At 31.9% G+C, this 22,354-nt stretch overlaps 2 protein-coding genes across 5 annotated transcripts; both read left to right on the forward strand.

Moving 5' to 3' along the window:
- The first annotated feature begins 316 nt into the window (after window positions 1-316).
- LOC110657557 (protein farnesyltransferase subunit beta) lies at window positions 317-8,777 on the forward strand. 2 transcript variants are annotated; one of them, XM_021814803.2, is made up of 14 exons: window positions 317-587; window positions 746-832; window positions 1,975-2,080; window positions 2,789-2,824; window positions 3,399-3,481; window positions 3,568-3,621; window positions 3,946-3,997; window positions 4,559-4,623; window positions 6,552-6,608; window positions 6,785-6,857; window positions 7,020-7,106; window positions 7,181-7,343; window positions 7,510-7,577; window positions 8,352-8,777. In XM_021814803.2, exons 1-14 carry the CDS (start codon window positions 457-459, stop codon window positions 8,595-8,597), a joined length of 1,308 nt encoding a protein of 435 aa, XP_021670495.2. In that variant the 5' UTR covers window positions 317-456; the 3' UTR covers window positions 8,598-8,777. The 2 variants fall into 2 exon arrangements, with proteins under 2 accessions (XP_021670495.2, XP_021670487.2); XM_021814795.2 differs by having other exon boundaries at window positions 321-587; window positions 7,507-7,577.
- A 6,661-nt stretch (window positions 8,778-15,438) lies between these two features.
- LOC110657536 (CASP-like protein 4A1) lies at window positions 15,439-18,405 on the forward strand. 3 transcript variants are annotated; one of them, XM_058140879.1, is made up of 4 exons: window positions 15,439-16,295; window positions 16,493-16,632; window positions 16,722-16,774; window positions 18,059-18,405. In XM_058140879.1, exons 1-4 carry the CDS (start codon window positions 15,607-15,609, stop codon window positions 18,254-18,256), a joined length of 1,080 nt encoding a protein of 359 aa, XP_057996862.1. In that variant the 5' UTR covers window positions 15,439-15,606; the 3' UTR covers window positions 18,257-18,405. The 3 variants fall into 3 exon arrangements, with proteins under 3 accessions (XP_057996862.1, XP_021670481.2, XP_021670476.2); XM_021814789.2 differs by lacking the exons at window positions 16,722-16,774; window positions 18,059-18,405 and adding an exon at window positions 17,009-18,051 and having other exon boundaries at window positions 16,493-16,628; XM_021814784.2 differs by lacking the exon at window positions 16,722-16,774 and having other exon boundaries at window positions 15,445-16,295; window positions 16,493-16,628.
- The last annotated feature ends 3,949 nt before the right edge of the window (window positions 18,406-22,354 follow it).

The raw sequence follows: 22,354 nt of genomic DNA on the forward strand, positions 1-22,354 counted from the left end.
GTTGGTTGAATGTTTAAAAGTATTGGGCTTTCCTTGAGTTAATGGGCTCTATAAATTATCTCGAGAAAAATGCCGAAAAAAAAAAGAATTATTATTATTATTTTTGAAAACAGTAAAATAATATTTTTTTATTAATTAATTCTTGAAACGAGTAATTTGATATTTTTACTTATTAAATGAGATCGAATATTTAATTTTCATGAATAGAAAAAATATTAATTAATTAACTGAGAATCAGTCTGATCTATTGAGTTATTAAATAAAAAAAATAAAAATATTAAACTTATATAAATTAATACATAATCAGCATAATTAAAAAAAAAAAAAACTTTATTCATAGATGATTGAAAAAGTAAAATCCATGACGCAAAGCCAGTTGTGAATTGCGAGTGATCGACTCAGACACCAGAGTCAAAGCAGTTTTACTGTGCAGCTCTCAAGGAGTGGTCAGAACGAATGGACTCAGCGGAATCGTCGAATCAACGTCGGGCGACGGTGACCCAACACGAGCAATGGATGGTTCAGGATCAAGTTTTCCAGATCTACGATATCTTCGCTAATATCCCTACCAAGGCTCAAAACTTAATGTAACAATTCTCACTATTGATTGATCATCGATTGAATAAAATTTATTATTATTATTATTATTATTGTTATTATTATTGTTGTTGTTGTTGTTGTTGTCGTCGTTGTTGTTGTTGTTTTCACTTCAAGGTGAAATTGTGAATTTGATTTGGTTTTACAGGTTAGAGCTTCAACGTGACAGTCATATAGAGTATCTAAACAAAGGACTAATGCAACTCAGTTCTTCCTTTGTGGTATTGGATGCTAAGTGCGTCTCTCTATCTTCTTTAGTTTATAGTTTTCTACCTGATTGAACTTGTAACTTCTGCTGAAATTTCAATTTCTTTGTGTTTGGGGTTGCTTGCTCAGTGATGTTAGCCGCTCATACTGGCAAGTAGTGCTGTTATACAGTTATACTTTGTGGGTTTAGTGCATAAGAACTGTTTGAAATCTGATCCCTAGATCAAAATACTTTTTTCTCCTTATGTTGGGTATTTGGATTCAAAAATGTTGTGTTTTATTAGATTGGGTAATAATGGCTCAGTACCTATTATCCGTGTGAGATTCCTATTTGTATGCATGTAAAGTGAAAGACTTTTCACTCTATGCTCAATGAAAGTTCGTTTCATATCAAAGAGGTAGTGTCATGGTAAGTCCTATTTGTATGAAAGCCCTAATCCTGTATGCACATAATGAAGATATTAAGTTTTTTAAAAATAAAATTACTTCCTAAACAAAGTTGATATTTGGTTTAATTGGAAATTTACATGTACTTTGCAATTCAATTGCTTTAGTAGTCGCCATGAATCCTTCCAGGATGAAAAAACCGAGTTTCTGAGGCTACCACACCATTTCATTATGGCATAGATATTTTATGGCTTCATGGGTTCTTGAATAGAGTAAGTGAACATGGAAAGGAAAATACTTGAAAACTGCATGAAGTTGGCTTTTTTCCCTTTTAAACCTTTTTCCACCTGTCTTCTTAAAAGTATTTAAAAGCAATTTTTCGTATTTTATTTCAATATAAATGTTTTAATTGTTTGCTACATTTAGAAAGGAAAACGTTCAATCTTTTCTTTCTTTGTCTTCTAGAACTTCATGTCGACTATCTGCCAAAATTGAGTAGTGACGGGGTATGATTTCATAAGCATAGATGATGGTGCAAATTAATATAAGTGACCCATTTTATAATTTGGGAAAAGTGGTCTTAAGTTTTTCTATGTATGATTTACTTTAGCTAGTTTAATTGAGGAAGATTTAATTATGGAAAATGATATTTTATCTTTGACTGCAGTGACACATAATGGACCTGCTTTTGTTTACATGTGATGCTCAACTATGTTGAAAAGTTACTCATATGCTAAAGTTGATTTTATTTCATTTCTTGGTACACAATTTTGCTTTGTGCAGTCGACCTTGGCTTTGCTACTGGATTCTGCACTCAATTGCTTTATTGGGGGAGTCTATCGATTATGAACTAGAAAATAATGCCATTGACTTTCTTAAGCATTGTCAGGTATCATGTTCAAATAGATTCTCATAGAAACTTAATTTGCTTAACTATCATTAGAATTCTTAAATTTATATTTGGCTACAGCAAATTATTTCTATATTCCTATGTAAATGCATAGTTATGTGCGCAATATTTGAATGCAGAGAAGTTATAAATATTTACATTGGCATTCTGATATAACTAAAGGGCTATATTGATATGATACATATAATATATGTGCACATGTGCAATTGCAATGCACATAGAGGCAATATCAAACTTACTTCATCTTTGCTGCAACTCACATTATCAATCTTTTTGCCTTTGATTTTGTTTTGTGCTTCTATCATTCATGGAGAAGATCAGGAGAAGGCCTATGCCCTTATCTTGGATTGGTAAATGTTTGTAAAATATAGCATTCAATGAGATATCAGAGGACACAATTGTTTCAATTATTAATGCACATTCCCCTCTTTGAAGAGCAGCCAAAGCCACTGCTACAGCTCTTACCCCCCCTTCCCTCCTCCTTCCCCTTTTTCTTTCTGTTTTTTTTTTTTTTTTTTGGTGGGTGAGGGGGGTGGGGTTGAAGATTTCTGATTCAGTTGAAATAAATGACATTATCTAATTTGCTTTACTTTTCTTTTTGGGCTTATATTTATGCTCTTTAAGGATGAGGCTTAGTTGAGCTAATAATTCATATTTATTGTATTTTTGGGTATCTGGTATTGGCAGGATCCGAATGGTGGATATGGTGGTGGACCTGGACAGGCAAGTGTTTCAGTATTTGGCAAGGAAACTTCTTGTTGTCAATTATTATTTTTGATATTTCCTTCATTTCATCATAATTTTTGTGTGAACTAAATTTACCCAATCTTTAGCCCTGAAACCTTCTCATCCTCCGGTCTGATTTGTTTCTGCCTTCTAAACAGTGACAATTAATATGTTAGACTAGGTACCCTTTCTGTAGGCTAATAAAATTAATAGCTATGTCCAATGTAACTTTCATTGCATTTTTTTCCTGAGAAATGGGGACGATCTGTTGTCATATTGGGTGGTTTGGGAACTGTGTTATTTTTGTTACATGCGAATGGATACACTGTTGATGTATTGATGTGTCATGGCTACATATATATAGAAAATGGCTATATTTCTTTATGTGGCCTTCTTGAGCTAATATAAAATTGTCATTAATAGTTCCTTGTGTCTTGAAGAACACTAGGGCTTTTGCTTGTGCAGATCTAAAGGATTTTCAAACTTTTCTATTTCTTTGTGATTTTGTCATTTTCCCATTAAATTGTTCATTGCTATCCAGTCAACATTAACGTATATTTTTCTGTCTCAGATGCCTCACCTTGCAACAACTTATGCTGCAGTTAATTCACTTATTACTTTGGGCGGACGTAGAGCTTTGTCGTCTATTAATAGGTGGTCAGTTTTTGCTACTTTTGAAGAATTCATCAATGTTGCAATATTATATTGTATCCCTTTTGAATTGATTTTAAATATTTCAGAGAAAAATTGTATGCTTTTTTGCGGCGAATGAAAGACTCAAGTGGGGCATTCAGGTGTGATTTCATCTTCCTTTCTGCAGTTACAAGTAATTGACTTTGCACAAGTGCCACACTTGCATATGCTTGCATGCATTGTGTATATGTTTTAGAGGAGGATGACGTTGTGTCTGAAGCTCTCTTGTTTCAAATAGTCTATCCCTTAAATAAATTTTCAATGTTGCACATTGTTTTTTTTTTCTGAATCTGAGTTACTATTCACAGTCCTTGCAATATGCCAATTGTCCATGCAGACCGGTTTTTTTTGCTTTTATTCATTTCCATGTAGACATGTTTGTTCATAAAAAGTTCTGACTTTCACCCATCTTTTTAACCATATAGGATGCATGATGCTGGGGAAATTGATGTGCGGGCTTGCTACACAGCCATTTCAGTAAGTCAGCTATAACAGCTTCTTTCTAGGAATCCATCATGTACATACGTGTACACTGGTATTCATAAGACAATACCCTCAAGTTGCCTTGATATCTTTTAGTTTAAACATGTTTTTCTGTGACCTGAACATCATATGCAATTTATTAACAGAATTGAAAGCACTTTGTTATCATCTATGGTATTATTTGGTTCAACCATACAATTACGTCAAAAGGGTTGTCTATCACTCTTTCTACCTTCAAATTGCAAAAGATTTTCTGCATATAAGATAACATGGGAAAGCAATGATTGAAACAAAAGAGAAGGAAAAGCGGAGAAGGTTAAGCCATAGAGCTACTGCAATTCCACTATGTTTCACCTAAGTTCTTCTGAAGTTTTGTCTATCTGTTGATGCTTGCACCTTATACGGTTTCATTCATAAGTTCTGTCATTGCATCTGTGTGTGTGTGTGCCCGCGTGCGCGCACGCGCTCCGCTGTCTTGCTTTCTGAATTTATTTTAATTTGGCTTCTACAATGTTGCTTTGCTTTGTAATATGTCAATCTTCCTGTTCTAACCAGGTTGCAAGTATTCTCAACATTTTGGATGATGAGCTGATTGAGGATGTTGGTAATTACATCTTAAGGTTGGTTTTTGTTGGCCTTGGTCATTGTTGTGGAACCATACCTGTTTATTCTCTTTCATTTGTGTGGTGATTTTTTCAGGCTTTGTTGGTTTACTTTCTGGAATAACTCTTACGATGCATGTAGTGAACTGTGCTTACAACCCATAAAACCATCACATTATTGTACTATAAACTTTTAGATGTGCATTTACATTTTACAATAAGAAATTATTGCATATTAAGGAAGCATGCTCCCACTATGCATGCTTTGACGTGTGGGGTCCACCACTTTCCACTTTCTGTCTACAGGGAGTATAATTCCTGCCCTAGACAATGATTTCCCATATAAAATATTTGATATTGCCTACATGTTCTAGAAGCTTATTCTTGAAGTTATGGAAACATGGAAGAATAGTATAGAAGGAAGGAAAAACTATAAACATAAATTGAGAAGCAGAAAAGATAAATTACGCAGGGAAAATAACACTAAAGAAGATAAGAAATCTTAGAGAACATTTTTTTTGGGGGGAAAAAAAAAAACTCTTAGTGTTTCTTGATACCATATGAATGTTACTTATGAATAATTCTCTATTACTGATAGGAGAAACATCCATTGATATTTATGGTGTAAATAGAACTGAAAGATTACATGCCAATCTATAGAATCATATTCAAATACAGAGACAATTAGATTAACTCTCAAGCCTAATATTCAAAATGTTTCATATGAAGTAAATTTATGTTTTCTTCTGTAGAGTCTGTTTGTGTGCATTACCACCAGCTATACTTTATACTGCTTTGGTTGGAAAGTATAGTTCTATTAGTGTTTATTTTTCCTTGTAATGGCTCTTGTCCTGTTTTGTCCTATGTGAAGATACCGTCTATTTGTTCATGAATTTCTCTCATCTTATGTTGCATAAAAATGTGCCTACTCAAGCCTTTATTTTCGGAATTGGTTTCTGGTTCTTTTGTCCTTTTCGCTGCAAAATTTTTAGCTTTCACTTGAGAGAGCATGCTTAAGGATTTATTCCAAGAATTTGCTGGGTATTGCTGTGGGAAGATTAGATGAAAGTTTCATCATTGGTTTCCTTTCCTTGGCATAATTTAGGTCATGCAAATGACCATGTGTATAAGTTTGCTAGAATGCCTAGCCAATGTTCAATTGGCTTGTTATTAACTTGACCAGATTATGAGGTAGAATACGAGTAAGGTAATTTGGGAAGGTCTGAACTTAATGTGGAATTATTTTGTTATCATGTTATCAAGAGTTGGATTCATGAGTTTCTTTGAAAAACCATTTCTAAAAAACCACCTGCAGCTCTTATCTATGGCTGTGCTTAGTTACCATTTGTAACTTAACTGATCTAAGCTTCTCATTTACAATGTGGACTAGTAATATCTGACAGTGATTGTGGATGACTTGTTGAAAGCTCAATGTATACAATGGAACATGAACATCATAGGCTTATGAAACTATCCGTAAAATCCTCTGATTTCAAAAAATGACATGATCATAGATAGGAGTTCATGAGGAACATATGATGTTGCAATACATGATGTTATCATAGATAGGAATTCATCTGTAAATAGGAATTGAGTCTTGTGAGGCTGCCACTATGTACAGGCAGATAGGGATTCATGCAATTAGTTGGCTGCCTTGCAATGGGCATTGCTTTCTAAAGCTCTTGTCTGCATTGTGACTGTTTAACTATGTTTATAGATATTCTTATGAGGTTTAGTTTCCGCTTGGTTTTCTGAAGTTGCTTTGTCTTTTCTCCTTCTCCTTCTTCTTCTTCTTCTCCTCTTTTAAGCTATTACATTCACCAAATGGAGCCTTAGCAGAACTTTTCTTTGCATACAAATTAATTTCATGATATTGCATTTGCCTTGATATATGTTTCCTGATATGCGAGCAACTAAAAGCATTTCTTTCTTGTATGCTGCTTCAGCTGTCAGACTTATGAAGGTGGTATTGCAGGAGAACCTGGCTCTGAAGCTCATGGTGGGTATGTTTCTTTATTCTTATCTCCCTTCCTTTCTCTCTTCCCCTCGACCATATTACTTTTAAGAGATAATATTATCCCATGTTAAGGTACATGTTAATGTCCTTTAAATGTTCTGGCCTCTGTTTTCGTTTTATCCCATGCATTGCCTCTCACAGATCTAATGATTTTACCATCAGATACACATTTTGTGGACTGGCAGCAATGATTTTGATCAATGAGGCCAATCGTTTGGACTTGGCTGGTTTACTTGTAAGATCATGTTGCCTTCATTGATAATTCATGGCTGTTATTTATCTGGTTGTGTAAATTACTGTGCATTGTGCTTTTGTTTGTTGAATGTAACCTTGAAGGTAAAGTTTTGCTTGTAACTTTCATTAGCTCGTGTATTTTGATTGTTGGATTTTGTATTAGGATTGGGTAGTATTTCGACAAGGAGTAGAGTGTGGATTTCAGGGGAGAACAAACAAATTGGTTGATGGCTGCTACTCCTTCTGGCAGGTGATGTTATATCTTATTGTCAGTTATCAGTGTTTCTTCAGATTTATGGTTCATTAACAATGAGAATTAATCAGGGAAGTGTATTTGCACTATTGCAAAGATTACATTCAGTTAATGGTAAACGTGTGGCTTTTTCCGATGCTGAAGGAGATTGTGCTACAGATAGCACTTCTGAAGGAGAACTTACAGATGGAAATTCATCAGAGACGGATGAGACTTGCCATATGAAACAGGGAGGTAAGTTCATTTAGAAATGGTAAAGGCATCTTTATTCCCATTTTCTTCTAATAATGGCGTTCTGCTCTTGTTCATGTTGTATTCTCTCTTGAACTTGCACAACTAATCATAGGATTTCTTTATCATTTTATTATTTGTTTACATGTCTGTGGTGCCTTTTCAGTAGGACATGGAGAAATGGAGCCCCTTTTTCACAGCATAGCCTTGCAGCAGTACATAATTCTTTGCTCACAGGTATATATTAGAAAATTAGTTCTATCAATGATAATAAGGGGAAAAAAGAAGAAGGGGAGAAGAGAAGGCAGGGGAGGGGTTGGTGTGTGGGTGGAAGGGCGGTGGAAGGAAACATAATTCGATAATTAATAGCTTTTTATGCCTGCTTGACTATTTCTCATATCACATTATTGCTTTATGTGATGTTCTGAAAAAGCCTGAAGTGCTACCTTTTTGGCTTGAAACTTCTGGCATCTTTTGCTTCACGTGCTGAGAAATGCTGCATTTAATGTTATGTTTTTATGAGAGAACAGATTTTAACATACGAAAAGCAAAATTAAAAGAAAGGCTTTACCCGGAAAAACCATAGACTAATATGTCCTTATTTGTGACTTTTTGCTTTTCATCATGGCTAAACAAAAAGTTAATGGCCTTTACCATCGTTGTCATCGGTGTTACGTTGCCATCATTGTAACTATTCCACTAAAGGACCACAGCCACCACCACTATTTCAACCACCATCATTAACCATCACAAATTCATTGGTGGATCTCCACTGTCACTTTCACCGTTCCTGCTGTCACTACAATTACTTCTGGTGACAATGTCATCACTAGCATTCCTGCATGCGATTAGCTAATCATCACCACAAGTACCGCAAGCAGTGAACCAATATTGCTGATACCAACCCCTCTTGAAGACCATTGTCGTTACTTGCATTGCTGATATTTGAATATTTATGTAATTTAGAAAATTTGTGACGTAATAGATTCTTGCATAATGTTGCCATTGCAGGAACAGGGGGGTGGATTCAGAGACAAACCTGGGAAGGCCAAGGACTATTATCACACGTGCTATTGTTTAAGTGGCCTCTCTGTATGTCAGTATAGCTGGTCGAAGGATGAGAATTCTCCACCTCTGCCAAAGGCGGTGTTAGGTCCCTACTCGAATCTTTTGGAACCCGTCCATCCTCTACATAATGTGGTCTTAAAGCAGTACCATGAGGCTCATGAATTCTTTTCCTCCCAAAGCACATCTTAGTTAAGTTATTCTAAAGTTGAGATGTGATGCAAATTTTTTATAGTACTGTGAAACTTCAATCCATTTCATAGATTGTAGGAAAGAGCTTAATTGTGTACCATAGTGATGGTATTTTCTAGGTTGCAGCATGTGCATTGTATAATTTGACTTCTGATCAATAATTAATATTCTCCATTCATAAATATGTTTTATCTCCCCAAGATGTGGAGTGAAAGAAGGGCATGCCATCGAGGGTTGGTTGGTGGCATATCTAGTATCTACTGTTTTATATTTGTGAAGGCATTAAATTTTGCTTTTGATATAGCAATCTTTTTGGAACGTGTGGAGTAGTCTAATGACTGTAACATAACGGCTTGTTTATTTGTATTGTTGGATACAATCGATAATTGTTACTATTAGTGATAGCTAATGACGAAAAGTTGATTGTAGCTAATTTATGTTAATTATTTTGTAAAATCATGTCTACTAATAAAGATACATCATATAATTTATATATTTATTGAAATAAATATTCAATTATTGATTTGTTACATAATTTATTTTATTATTAGAATAAACATATAATTATCAATTTATTATATCATAACATTTATTTATTATTGAAATAGATAAATAAATAATTTAAAGAAATTGTAATTCAATAATATAAGAAATAAAAAAAATAAAAATTATGATTCTATTTAGTATTGATATTCACAATATATATATATATTGAAAACATTATTGTAAATATTGATAAAAAATTATTTTAATATTTTAAAATTAAAGTATCAAATTTTATTTAATTTATAATACTTTTTAATTAATATATTTAAAAAACATTTTAATAATAATACCAAATATCATTTTATCTTTTACTGTTATAAAAATTTGGAAAAAGAATTGAGAAATAATAAAAAATAATTGTATATATATATATATATATATATATATATATATATGTATATATATATATGTTTGTTTAAATTATCATATGGTACCGAGCATTATAAAGTGCATGAACACTAATTGCTAGTCTGAATTAAGGGCCAACGTCTAAACTCGTGATTTGAGGTAAGCTGTTCGACTGAATGAGCTACTGACCGAAGGACCTCGTTGGAGGAATAAAAATAGTCAACCCGATCAAACAAAGCTTTGAACCGATTAGGTTATCTTTGTCAAATAATAAAAAATTAGTATGGCAGTTCATGAGCAAATATATTTGTTTAGCTGATCAAAAAAGCAGTTGATAGGTCGTCTAGCGGCTGCCGTTCTAAAGAGTTGACCCAATAGATGGGTTCAGCTGTGTGAATATTTATTATTCACTAGTTACATTGAACAGTTGAATCAAATATACTCTTATAGCTTTAGGTGCACCTCTCACTTATGCAAAGCATTTAATAATTCTCTCTGTACACTGCCGAACAGAGTATTATAGTCCAATTGGCAGTCCAAGATGTTTTGATTTAGACACTAATTTCATACTCTGTTGTAAGAATTCAGCTTGTTATTATCATTATGGAAGTGGAAAAACTTAATCATAGGCTGGTTCTCTGGTTGTTCTTGAACAATATTGAACATCTTCAAATGGATGAGTATCTTTTATATGGTGATTTATGATTTAGTCCCTGAGTGTTGTTATTATTAACAAGTCAGTCCCCATATTTTCAAAAACTCATTTCATTGTCCCTAACGTTTTTCTCCTGTAACATATAGGTCCTTTCATCCATTATCAACCCATTTTCTCGTTAGAATCTTTAGTAAAAGAGAGAGAATAGTTTTAAAACCCTAAACTGCCTCCGTCATTCCATATCAACAGAATCCCTTGCTCTCCAAGTCTCAAGTTTCTTTAATCTTGCACACGTTTCATCTCTCTACTGTTTCACTTTCACAAAGTTTTCTTCACTCGAGTGAAGTGATGTCTACTTCTGGTGATGTTGACTAGCCAGGCTTGTGGTATGGAAGGAAAATTGGCTTAAAAAAAGATGGGATTTGAGGGGAGGACATCCCTCTTGATTGCTGCCTTATATGGCAGCAAAGATGTCTTGAATTATATCTTGGAAATGGACTGTGTTGATGCTAATAGGCGTGTTGTTCTGATGGGGCCACGACACTTCATTGTGCTGCTGCTGGTGGCTTTGCTTCTCTTGAGGTTGTTAAGCTCTTAGCTTGATGCCTCCACTGATCTTAATACTGTTGATGGAAATGGAAATCATGCTGGTGACTTGCTTGTTCCATTTGTTAGTTCTGGCTCCAAGGCATGGGCATAGCCAGGATTGGTGCCAATATTTTATGCGCTCCACATGCTTGTCCTCGAGAAAAGAGTCTAGGATTTGGATTTTTTTTTCCTGACCATTTTTTTTGGTTTTTTGCCTTGGCTGGGTTTTTTAAGAGATGGAGGAATGTCAAATGAATGAGAAAACAAATCCAACGGAGAATTTCTTGTCTGCTTCACCAGTTCTTGCCCCCAACTCTTCTCCTTATGGCACAGCAATGAGCAATCAGCAGACCCATATGCCTTTTTAAGTCCTTTGAATGTTTTCATGGGAGCTTGAAGGTAGTGGCTCCTGGGTCCTAAGCGTATTTTTAAAATAAGGGTATTTATCTCTAATTATGGTTCTTTTACTGCAAAAATAAAAGAATTTGGATGAGAGGACTAGGTAATTCGGTTCAATTCAATTTATTTTTTTTAAATTTTATTTTATACAATTCAGTTGAGAAGAAAAAATTAATTAAAATATATAATTTATTTAATTATGTCATGTGAAATTATAATTTATTTAACACTTGTGATGTTTTAAGCAATTATGAGTAATGACTATTAGTTACTATGGTACCAAGAAAATCTTTATAAATGTTTTTATTATTATTTGCAAATTTAAATAAGAATAATGATATAAAAACTAATTAATAATACCCAGATTTACATTAAAAAAAGTGAAATTAAATGAAATTACCAGTAAAATTAAATGATTAGTAAAATTAAATGAAATTAACAAAAAAATATGTTCAATTTTATTTTAATTTTGGAGGTAAAGAAATTTGAGAAATTAAAATGATTAGACTTTTATGTTATTTTCTTAACTGTTGGTTATGAAGTAGTGAAATTTACAATTAATTCTATATAAAGATTTAAAGAAAAAGGTAAAAATTTGAGTATTTCTTTGACATTATGGTTAAAGATTTTAAGATTTATTTTTCTTATACATTTAAAATTTAAAAATAAATGAAATTTAAACGTATTTATAATTAATTAATTAAATAAATATATATATATATATATATATATTAAATAAATTATTTATTTGAAATAAAAAAAATTATTTTATTTATTTTATTATTTTAATTATATTTATTCAATAAAAGTATATAAATTCTATTTATTATAATAGAAATAATTATATATATAATATTAGCCAATGCTCGTCAGATTATTAATATTTTTTTAATAATAATATTGATATTATTTAATAAAAATAATATTTAAATATATTATATTAAGAGAATATAAAAAAATGTTAATATTTTAATATCAAATTATTTTATATTTTTAATATATATTTCTATTTTATTGTTATATTTTTTTATTATTTTTATCAATAATTTTTTTTTTATTTTTATAATATTATGAAATATGAAATGTTTATTCAAAGAATTGTAAGATAAAAGTTAACTAATAATAAATTTAGAATATTATTTTATTTTCATATAATGAAAATGAAAATTAAATATATTAATCAAATTTATTAATAGCTATATTTTTTGCCTAGTTAATATTATAATGGATAATAATATCACTAAATGGGTAAGAGAGAAAAGTAAGAAAATGAGTAATTCAGGGTACAAACTGTGGTCTACAGGAAAGGAGAAAAACAAGAACTGAGTGGGCATAATCATAGATAGGACATTGAAAAAGGCAGTAATAGTTGTGAAAAGAGTAGGAGATAGAATTATACTAGTAAAGCTAGTACTAGAAGGAGAAACAATAAATATAGTTAGTGCTTATACCCCACAAATAGGACTAGACAGTGAGAGTAAATAAATGTTTTGGGAAGATATGGATGATTTAATGCAAAGCATACCGAATAAAGAGAATGTTTTCATTGGTGGAGATTTGAATGGGCATGTAGGAAGTGATAGACAAGGCTATGAGAATGTTCATGAAGGTTTTGGTTTTGGCAGTCGAAATGAGGAGGGGAAAAACATCTTGGATTTTGCTATGGCATACGACCTAATACTAGCAAATATCTACTTTATAAAAAAAGAGTCACATTTAGTGACTTTCAAAAGTGGGCAACATAGAAACCAAATCGACTTCATCTTAACTAGGAAGACAAATAGAGCTCTATGCAAGGATTGCAAGTTCATTCCAGGAGAAGCTTTAATAAGTCAACATCGATTGGTAGTCTTGGATGTCAAGTTTAGGAACAATTCAAGTAAGGTCAGAAGAAATAGTGTAGCTCGAACAAAGTGGTGGGAGTTCAAAGGAGTAAAGCAAGTGAAGTTCAAAAATGAGCTTCTTGAGTCCGAAGTATGGAAGTTGGATATGGAAGCCAATGATATGTGGATACAGATGGCATCAAAGATTAGAGAAGTAGCTAGAAAAGTACTTGGAGAGTCTAAAGGACATGGACCACCCTCAAAAGAGAGATGGTGGTGGAATGAGGAAGTACAAAAGGCAGTGAAGAGAAAAAGGGAATGGTATAAGAAATTACCTAAATGTGATAATAATGAGGCATATGAACAGTACAAGATAGCAGAGAAAGAGGCAAAAAAGGCAGTTAGTCAAGTAAGAGCACAAGCCTTTGAAAAGTTATATGAGAAACTTGGAACTAAAGAAGGGGAGAAAGATATTTATAGATTAGCAAGGAGGAGAGAAAGGAAATGTCAAGATCTCAATCAAGTTAGGTGCATTAAGGATAAAGAAGGAAAAATATTGGTGAAAGATGAGGACATTAAAGAAAGATGGAGAAATCCTTTTAATGATCTCTTTAATAATAGTCAAAATGGTAATAGCGTGAATATAGATTATAGAACAATAGAAAAGAATGTGAATTATACTAGAAGGATTAGATCTTTAGAAGTAAAGGAAGCACTTAAGAGAATGAAAGTGGGTAAAGCCTATGGACCCGATAAAATACCAATTGAAGTGTGGAAGTATTTGGGAGATATGGGAGTGGCATGGTTAACTAAATTATTTAATAAGATTTTAAACTCAAAGAAAATGCCTGATGAATGGAGGAAGAGTATTTTAGTACCTATTTTTAAAAATAAGGGAGACATACGGAGTTGCTCAAACTATAGGGAAATTAAACTCATGAGCTATACTATGAAGTTGTGGGAGAGAGTTGTGGAGCATCGACTACGTCATGATACTTCTCTCTCAATCAATTTGGTTTCATGCCCGGTCGTTCAACCATTGAAGCGATCTTTCTCATTAAAAGCTTGATGGAGAAATATAGAGATGTGAAGAAAGATCTACACATGGTTTTTATTGATTTGGAGAAGGCTTATGATAGTGTTCCAAGAGAGATCTTATGGAATGTGTTAGAACAAAAAAGGGTATCTATTAGGTACATACAAGTATTGAAAGATATGTATGAAGGAGCAACTACTATTGTGCGTACAGTGGGAGGGGACACAAGAGATTTTCCGATTTCAATTGGATTACACCATGGATCAGCCATAAGCCCTTACCTTTTTACATTAGTTTTAGATGAACTGACGAAACATATACAAGAGAGTATTCCTTGGTGCATGATGTTTGCGGATGATATTGTTCTGATAGATGAGACACGAGAAGGAGTCAATAGAAAGCTGAAACTTTAGAGAAGTACTCTAGAGTCAAAGGGTTTTAAGTTAAGTAGAACGAAGATAGAATACATGCATTGCAAGTTCAGTGAAGGCCAAACTGGTGATAGGGAAGGAGTTAGTTTGAATGAAGTGATACTGCCCCAAAGTAATCACTTTAAATATCTAGGCTCAGTCCTTCAAGTAGATGGGGGATGTGAGGAGGATGTTAGTAATAGGATTAAAGCTGGAGACTTGCCACGGGAGTTTTATGTGATCGTAAGATTCCCAATAAATTGAAAGGAAAGTTTTACCGTACAGCCATACAACCGGCTATGTTATATGGTAGTGAGTGTTGGGCACTGAAAGAGTCATATGCATCTAAGATAAGAGTTGCAGAGATGAGAATGTTAAGGTGGATGAGTGGCCATACTAGACTAGATAAAGTCCGTAATAAAAATATTAGAGAAAAGGCAGGGGTGGTGCCAATTGAAGATAAGTTGAGAGAAGGGAGATTGAGGTGGTTTGGTGATGTGAAGCGTAGACATACGGAGGTTCCAGTTAGACAAGTAGAGCACATTAGGTTAGAGGATAGAAAGAAAAAAAAAAGGGATAGACCTAAATTGACTTGGAGGAGAGTAGTACAACATTACCTACATTACGTATGCATTACACATTTCTGAGAATTTAACCCAAAATCGTTCAGAGTGGAGAAAGCGAATCCATATAGCCGACCCCAAATTTTTGAGATAAAAGCTTAGTTGAGTTAAGTTGAGTTGAGTTGAATTTAAATTTAAATTGCTTAGAATTAAAAATTTAATTACGATAATGTATATAATTTAATCTGAAACTAATTCAATTAATTTATTGATAAAATAAATAATTTTTATAAAAATTAATATAAAATAATTCAAAATTCATAAATTAATTTAAAATTTTAAAATATTTTTTCATAACTAAAAAACGATTAATTTAAAAAAATGTAAAATAACATACAATTCGAAATAAATCGGATCCAAATTATCCGAATTCATACCCGCCCGACCAAACCGGTTGCCACTCTCTTACTAGTTACCATAGGTTCTTTGACTCGTCTAGCGCCTACTTTCCTTCTGCGTCAAGTCTACACAGGGCACTGTCAGGATTCAACATTGGCAATACCAGAAGCAATCTCCATATTCACTTCAATACTAAACTTTGATTGCTAATTTCAGAACTGTATCTCTAAATCCAAGAAACCATGAAAACCCAGGAAGATGCCCAGCAACAGCACCCCCACGTCCAAGAAAATGAGCATAATCAACGACTACCAGGAGAAGAAGAAGAAGAGCCGCAGCTCCAAGAAGTAGATGAACAACGTAATCACTCCATCTCAAATTCACCACCACTCACCATGCACTACTCTTGGTCTTCACCACCTCCTAAACCCCCTCCTACACTCTCTTCCTCACGCTTTGATTCTCCACCCGATTCCACTTGTTCCTTAGATCATTCCTCTATGTCTCATTGCTATGCATTATCTCCTCCACAAATCAAACAATCCAAGTACAAATCTCCCCCGGAAGATCAAATCTCTCACAGTTATGTATTCTCATCATCGCCAGATGTCAAATCCGCAAAGCCTCCGTCTCCTCCTCCCCCGGCGGCAGCGGCAGCAGCTGCAGTGCATGTTTCCAAGGTCGGGTCTGACGCCCAAGATGATGAGGTTGTTAAATCAGCTGAAGATGGTATTACTGGTGGCGGTGGCAGTAGCAGGAGAAGGGCGAATTTGTCAATTTCAGGGAGGAAGAGGGAAATTGTGAAGAGAAAGACTTTGCTGGGTTTTAGGTTTTTTGGTTTGGTTTTTTGTTTGGCTTCGTTCTCGATCATGGCTGCTGATAAGAATGAGGGTTGGGCTCTTGACTCTTTCTATCGCTACAAGGAGTTCAGGTCTGTTACCATTTCAGTGATGAGTCATTTAAATCACTTGCTTTCATAGTTCTTATTTCTTGCTGTTTTATTGACCAGATAAAATAAAAATTATTACCCTTCTGGTTTTAGGAATCATTTAACTTGTGCAAGTAACAGAGATGAAAAGAAAATAAATATCAGAGATTTGATTTGCAGTTCTTGCTATGTGGATGCAGGTACTGTATGTCAGTGAACGTGATGGGTTTTGTGTACTCAGGCCTGCAAGCATATGATCTTGCCTACTCTTTGGCTACCGGGAAGCTTGTTTCCCAGAATCAGCTCCGTTACTACCTGGATTTCTCTCTAGATCAGGCAAGTCCCTTTCTTTGGGTCATTATTTTATTAAATGCTGTTACCTAACCTAAGGCGCCTTGTTCATGTCGCTCTAATTTTGTGGGCAGGCAGTGGTTTCAATTGTAGTAATTATAGAAATTAGGGACCACTATAATCCTGTAAAGGTGAGTGCACTATGGGCCATGGACGGTGGATTTATCTCCAATTGCTCATGTCATGTTTGCTAAAAACTCTCAATTAACTAATAATATGAGTCTTTGTGGGTCATTGTCCCGTACTGAGTTGCTTAGGATTGAAGTGTTGGGCCCACATGTCCCATTGTTCATGGTGATTCTTGGACTACTACTGTTTAGCAATATCTAACTTTTCCCCTGTATGATGCTGCCTTTTACTTTCAGATTCTATGGCTTGTATTTGTATTGGTGTTGAGGAGATACTCAATTGACTGGCGAAGGGGATTACTTTCACTAGTTGGCATTGTCGAAATGCTTAATGTCCAAGCAATATTTGCTGCAACTAAAGTGAGGAATAAAGACACCTTTCACTTTTTCACTACAAACGTGGATTAAGAAAGGTGTATTTAAAGTGGCTTAGGATGCAACTTCAGGCCCTTAACTTTATAGGATCAAGGTTTAGCAATATGCCACTTTTTGATGCTTCAAAATACAAAGCAAAAGATACAGAAAAGGAACGTACTTTGAATAGAACATTTAAAGTATGTTTCTGATTGCTTAAAAGAGGCAAAGTTATTGTATCCCATAGAATGGAATTCTGGGACCCTTGACTCTGAAAAAACATGGTTTCTGACGGGATAAAAGTTCTGAAAGTATTTAAGAGGGATAATGAGGTATCAAAGAAGTAAAGAGAGAACCTGGTGAATTGTGGCATATAGGAGAAAGATTTCCGTGAGCGTATGGTGAAGGGTTTGCAAATGGTGAAGGCTCTGTTTTCTCTTTTTTGAAGCATGTGTGCTTCTTGAGACTTTGGTCGTCAAATAAGACCGCGTGCTGAAAGTGAAAAATAGAGTTTGATGGAGAAATGAGTAGGCCAAGATGGCCCAGTCCTGAAGCCCATCAATGATTTTTGCAGTAATGCTGAAGCCATTCCCATCCCCCATTTATTAAATAAATAATAAATAAGGGCAGGTTAGTTTGACTTTGTAGGCTTGTAGCAGTTAAGATGTATATGCAAATGCAATAAATCAGGTGCTTTAAATTTTCTTCTCCCTGATTTGTAATTTTCACCATTTTGTAAGCTACTTTTAATGGCAACTTATAGTTAAGCTCCTGCTCAACTGCAGAGGTGAAGCCTTGAGCTCACCCTTGAAACTCTCAAATGAAGAGAAGGACAAAGGGCCACTTTATAAGTTCTACACTGTCATTACTTGATTCCACGGCTTATTATGTTGATTGCTTGAGTAAAATTGAGCTCTTTGTTTAATATTGCAGTTGTTGACATATCTTCTCTTATCATCATCATCATCAGCTACTTTCCGTGTTGAGGACTGGGAGTCCAATTGGGGTAAGGACAAGTTCCCGGCAATGGCAAGATCATCTGTGGTATTGTCCTACCTGGCATTTATAGCCTTTGCTTTATGTTCTCTTGTAACTGGTCATACCCTTTTTACACCCTTACGTAGTTTGTAATAGTTGCATACTATGATTTGTAATAGATTCTTATATTGGCAAGTAATCTTTATGCTTAGAAAATATTTCAAAATATGTACAGAAAAATGCCAGTGTGTCATCAATTGACATGTGGTTGCTATACTCTTGAGCAAGGGCAATCTTCGCAATTTTTCTGGAGATTTTAGCCTGATTATTGTTTCCTATGGTAAGATGGATCCACGTTCAGGTGGATGACTTGGGTTGAGTGAATGATCAAATGCTTGGAGAACTATACGTTTGTTGAAATAATTGGGTTGGTTCAATCAGTTTGCAGCAAAAGATGTTGTGAATTTTATCTTATCTAATCTTGTGGAATTTTTTTTTTTTGAAATATCATATATAAGAATACTTGCTGAAACTTTTTATTAATGGAACATAATACGGATATTATGATTTTCTCTCCTCTTTTTGATTCAAATTTGAATAATATTATATTCAATTTGGTTTGGCTTGTTTAATGAACAGGTCAAGTTCGTGCCAAAGTTTATAGCTCATCTTACGAATGAGCTTAATACTGAAAAAAATGCAGAAGAAAATCTACTGTTGAAAAGGAATTAGCGTAGAAGGAGCTGCAATTTTGTTTCGCAGATGACATGACGCCATGGTGAGGGGGAAGTGATTCTGCTTAGAAATGGAATTTAGCAATTTACCAAAGCAAGCATCATTGGTTGGTGGCAACTTTGCTTTGATGCAGATAGTGAGACATGTCAATTTCAACCCATTTACTAATCATAACATTTATCAGATGTTAACTACTGGATTAAGCAACTACTAATACTAGCAACTGGTGAGGAGAGGGTGGAAGTAGTTCACTTGCTGCCTGGTCAAATTCATAAACCCAATTGCAGGATAGTTGCAAAAACCATCTTCAAACCTGTGCTTATTTATAGCACTTTAGTGAGATTTAAGTGATTAAATTTAAAGCAGAAAGGAGAATCTTGTCACTGGTAGTTCACATTATAAGCAGAATGGTGTGGTGGTTAAAGTGGGAAGCCAAATGATGAATCTAAGTGGCGAGCATGAATAATGATTATTTCTGTCATGTTACTGTAAAGGAATAACAAATTTTTTTTATTAATTCCATCAAATTAAAAATTTTTTAAATTAAAAAAAAACTTAAAAATCTAATAAAGCAATTTTAAAAAAGTAATACAATTTAATTTCTGAGAAAGGAAAAAGGGTACAATTTAATTATATTTTTTTATGAGAAATAAATTAATCTTTAAATTATGTTTATGTTGATAAAATAGTCTTTTTATTAAAATTATTCATTAGTGAAGAAAACTATAAGAGTTTGATCATCACATTTTACTGTCTTAATAATTTAGTATTTATAGTTTAATATTTATATTAATTTAATATTTTAAATTTGAATTGACTATTTGAATTATAGTTGACTAATCATAAATTTTAATAGAATGAATATTTTATAAACTGATAATGAGCTCTTAAAAAATCCCATCAACAAGAACTTTCCTTCTTGGTGTTTTATATATATATATATATATATATATATATATATATATATATACGTATTGGATGATTTATTTTTCCTTTGCTATATTTTGATGTTGGCCAATTTGATAATATCAACTATTTTAGTAGTGGTTAGTTATTAGATATTAATTGTTAATAGATAGTTATTTATATAGTGATTTAAAGAAGAAGTATTTAGTAAAATTTTTTATTAAATTAATTGTTAAACCTACAAATAATAGTATCATATTATTAACTAGGGGTGAGCATTCGGTTCAAATAGAATCGAAACTGAATCGAATTAAATTATCAAAATTAAATTACTATATTTTAAAATCGAACCGAATCAAAATAAATGAAAAATTGAATTCAAACGAATCGCTCTTTTGATTCGGTTCAGTTCAAACCGATCGGTTTTGAATTTTACTTATTTTTTAATTTAGACTTGATTTTCAAGTTATTTGGTTTGATTTTAACCTTAGTTTGAACCTAATAACATTAATTAATGAAATTAAGCAATTTATATGTATAAAATTACATATAGTTCATAAATTTTTCATAAAAATAAATTAATTCAAAAAAAATATTCGGCTCGATTCAGTTCAAATCGATTTTTTTAAAAATTAAACCGAACCAAAATAATCGAAATTTTTATATACAAAATCGAACTGAATTATATCAAAAATCAAACCGAATTACTAAATTAAGACGGTTCTGTTTTTCTGTTTAAACTGAATAGTGCTTACCCCTATTATTAACACAGTCAAATTACTCTTTCAATCTCTAAAAATTAAGAAGAGTAATATTTTATAAATCAATTTTTCAACTTCTAAACATATACAACTAAATAGTATAAATAAGATAATAATATTTTAATTAGATGAAAATACTAAATATCAAGCGTTTATGATGGTTTGAATATCAAGCGTTTTTGCTTTTAGAGATCAATAAATCAATTTTTACTTGACAGAAGATTCTGTAGTTTTTTTTTTGTTTTTTTTTACTTATATACAAACTAGCAAACTTCTGTTCTTTGAACATGATTATTATTAATATTCTGTTTTATATTTAAATTTTTAATTATATTTTACATATTTTCCAATATTTATATTTATAAATATATTGTAAAATCATTTTACACATATTAATTAAATTTCTTCTTAAAAAGTTTTAAAGAATAAACTTTAAATTTTTGTAACAGTAATAAAGTGGAACTCATAAATTATAAAATAAAACAATATTTAAGAATTTTATTTTCATAAATTGTTTTTTTATATATATTTAAATTTTTATGCTAGTACAATAATTAATTAATTATTTTATATATTCAATTCCAATTATTGTATTATTTAGATATACATTAACATATGTAATGAATATTATTTTATTTTTAATTAATTGCTCCAAATCTTATTTTTATGACCTATTTTATCCATATCAAAATAGTATATTCTATATTTATAAAAAAAAGAAAATAATGTTAATAATGATTATGTGAAATGTAAAAAGATAATAAAATAATGATTAATGTTCAATTTTCTTTTCCGAAGAAATGGTTAATTTCAAATTAACTTCATATTAATTACAATAAATGATATTCCTTATGCATATAGTAAATCAATTTTTTTCTATTAACAAATGTAAGAAAACTTATTAAAAAAAATTAAATAAGATATTTTTTATATAATCACATCTGTTTATGAAAACAATTAAAGAAAATATTTTCTACAAATATGACAATTAATTTATTAATTAAGAAAAAAAAATGAAATCAGCTAAAATTAGTTAAGGAATTCCTCATTAAAATGGATGGAAATTAATTTATTAATTAACAAAGGAAAGGAAATGAGTTAAGAATTAGTCAAGAAATTATCTATTAAAAAGGGCGAAAAATAATTTATTCATTAAGAAAGGGAAAATGATTAAAAAATTGCTGAGTAATTTTCTATAAAATGTGAGTGGAAAATTTTTATTAATTGTTACACAAAAGATAATATATATGAAATTTTTAATCAATTTAAATAATAATTAATTTACTATTATTTTGATAAATTAATTTCTTTTTATAGCATGTCATATGATTATATTAGAAAAAAATTTACATACTCTATATATATATATATATATATATATATATATATATATATATATATATATATAGATTTATATGATTTATAATGAGAATTCAAACGATTCTGAAAGCGATTTTATATTAAAAATTATTTAACATTTTTATTTACAATTATATAATATTTTTAATATTTAATAAAAATATAATTATTTAATTTCTATAATTAGTAAAGGTATGGATGTAATTTGTATGTAGTTTAATTTTTTATTATATTTTATAAAATTAAAAAATTTTAATATTCTTTTAGAAAAAATAATTATATATTTATAAATTTTAAAAATTTTATAAAGTCCAAGTATGAAAGGTTGTAGGCGAAAAAAGAGGGCAAAGAATATTTGATTGCCATATAAAAAGTTTGTCACATGATGCGATATTTTTCTAAAATGGTGACAGCTGAGCTAATCCATGGAGATTCCAATGAACTTGAGACCAAACCTTGTCTTCATACATGCTGAAAAAATAGAACTTTA

This window comes from Hevea brasiliensis, chromosome 18, assembly GCF_030052815.1.
Source record: "Hevea brasiliensis isolate MT/VB/25A 57/8 chromosome 18, ASM3005281v1, whole genome shotgun sequence".
In the NCBI taxonomy this organism is placed as follows: Eukaryota; Viridiplantae; Streptophyta; class Magnoliopsida; order Malpighiales; family Euphorbiaceae; genus Hevea; species Hevea brasiliensis.

What these genes read in the sequence shown, in the direction of transcription:
- LOC110657557 (XM_021814795.2), top strand. Translation starts at nt 457, where the DNA reads ATGGACTCAGCGGAATCGTCGAATCAACGTCGGGCGACGGTGACCCAA. An exon ending in TTTGTGGTATTGGATGCTAA is followed by an intron (nt 833 to 1,974) that starts GTGCGTCTCTCT and finishes TGCTTTGTGCAG; the next exon opens with TCGACCTTGGCTTTGCTACT. An exon ending in CTTGCTACACAGCCATTTCA is followed by an intron (nt 3,998 to 4,558) that starts GTAAGTCAGCTA and finishes TGTTCTAACCAG; the next exon opens with GTTGCAAGTATTCTCAACAT.
- LOC110657536 (XM_058140879.1), top strand. Translation starts at nt 15,607, where the DNA reads ATGAAAACCCAGGAAGATGCCCAGCAACAGCACCCCCACGTCCAAGAA. An exon ending in TATCGCTACAAGGAGTTCAG is followed by an intron (nt 16,296 to 16,492) that starts GTCTGTTACCAT and finishes ATGTGGATGCAG; the next exon opens with GTACTGTATGTCAGTGAACG. An exon ending in TTTCTCTCTAGATCAGGCAA is followed by an intron (nt 16,633 to 16,721) that starts GTCCCTTTCTTT and finishes GTGGGCAGGCAG; the next exon opens with TGGTTTCAATTGTAGTAATT.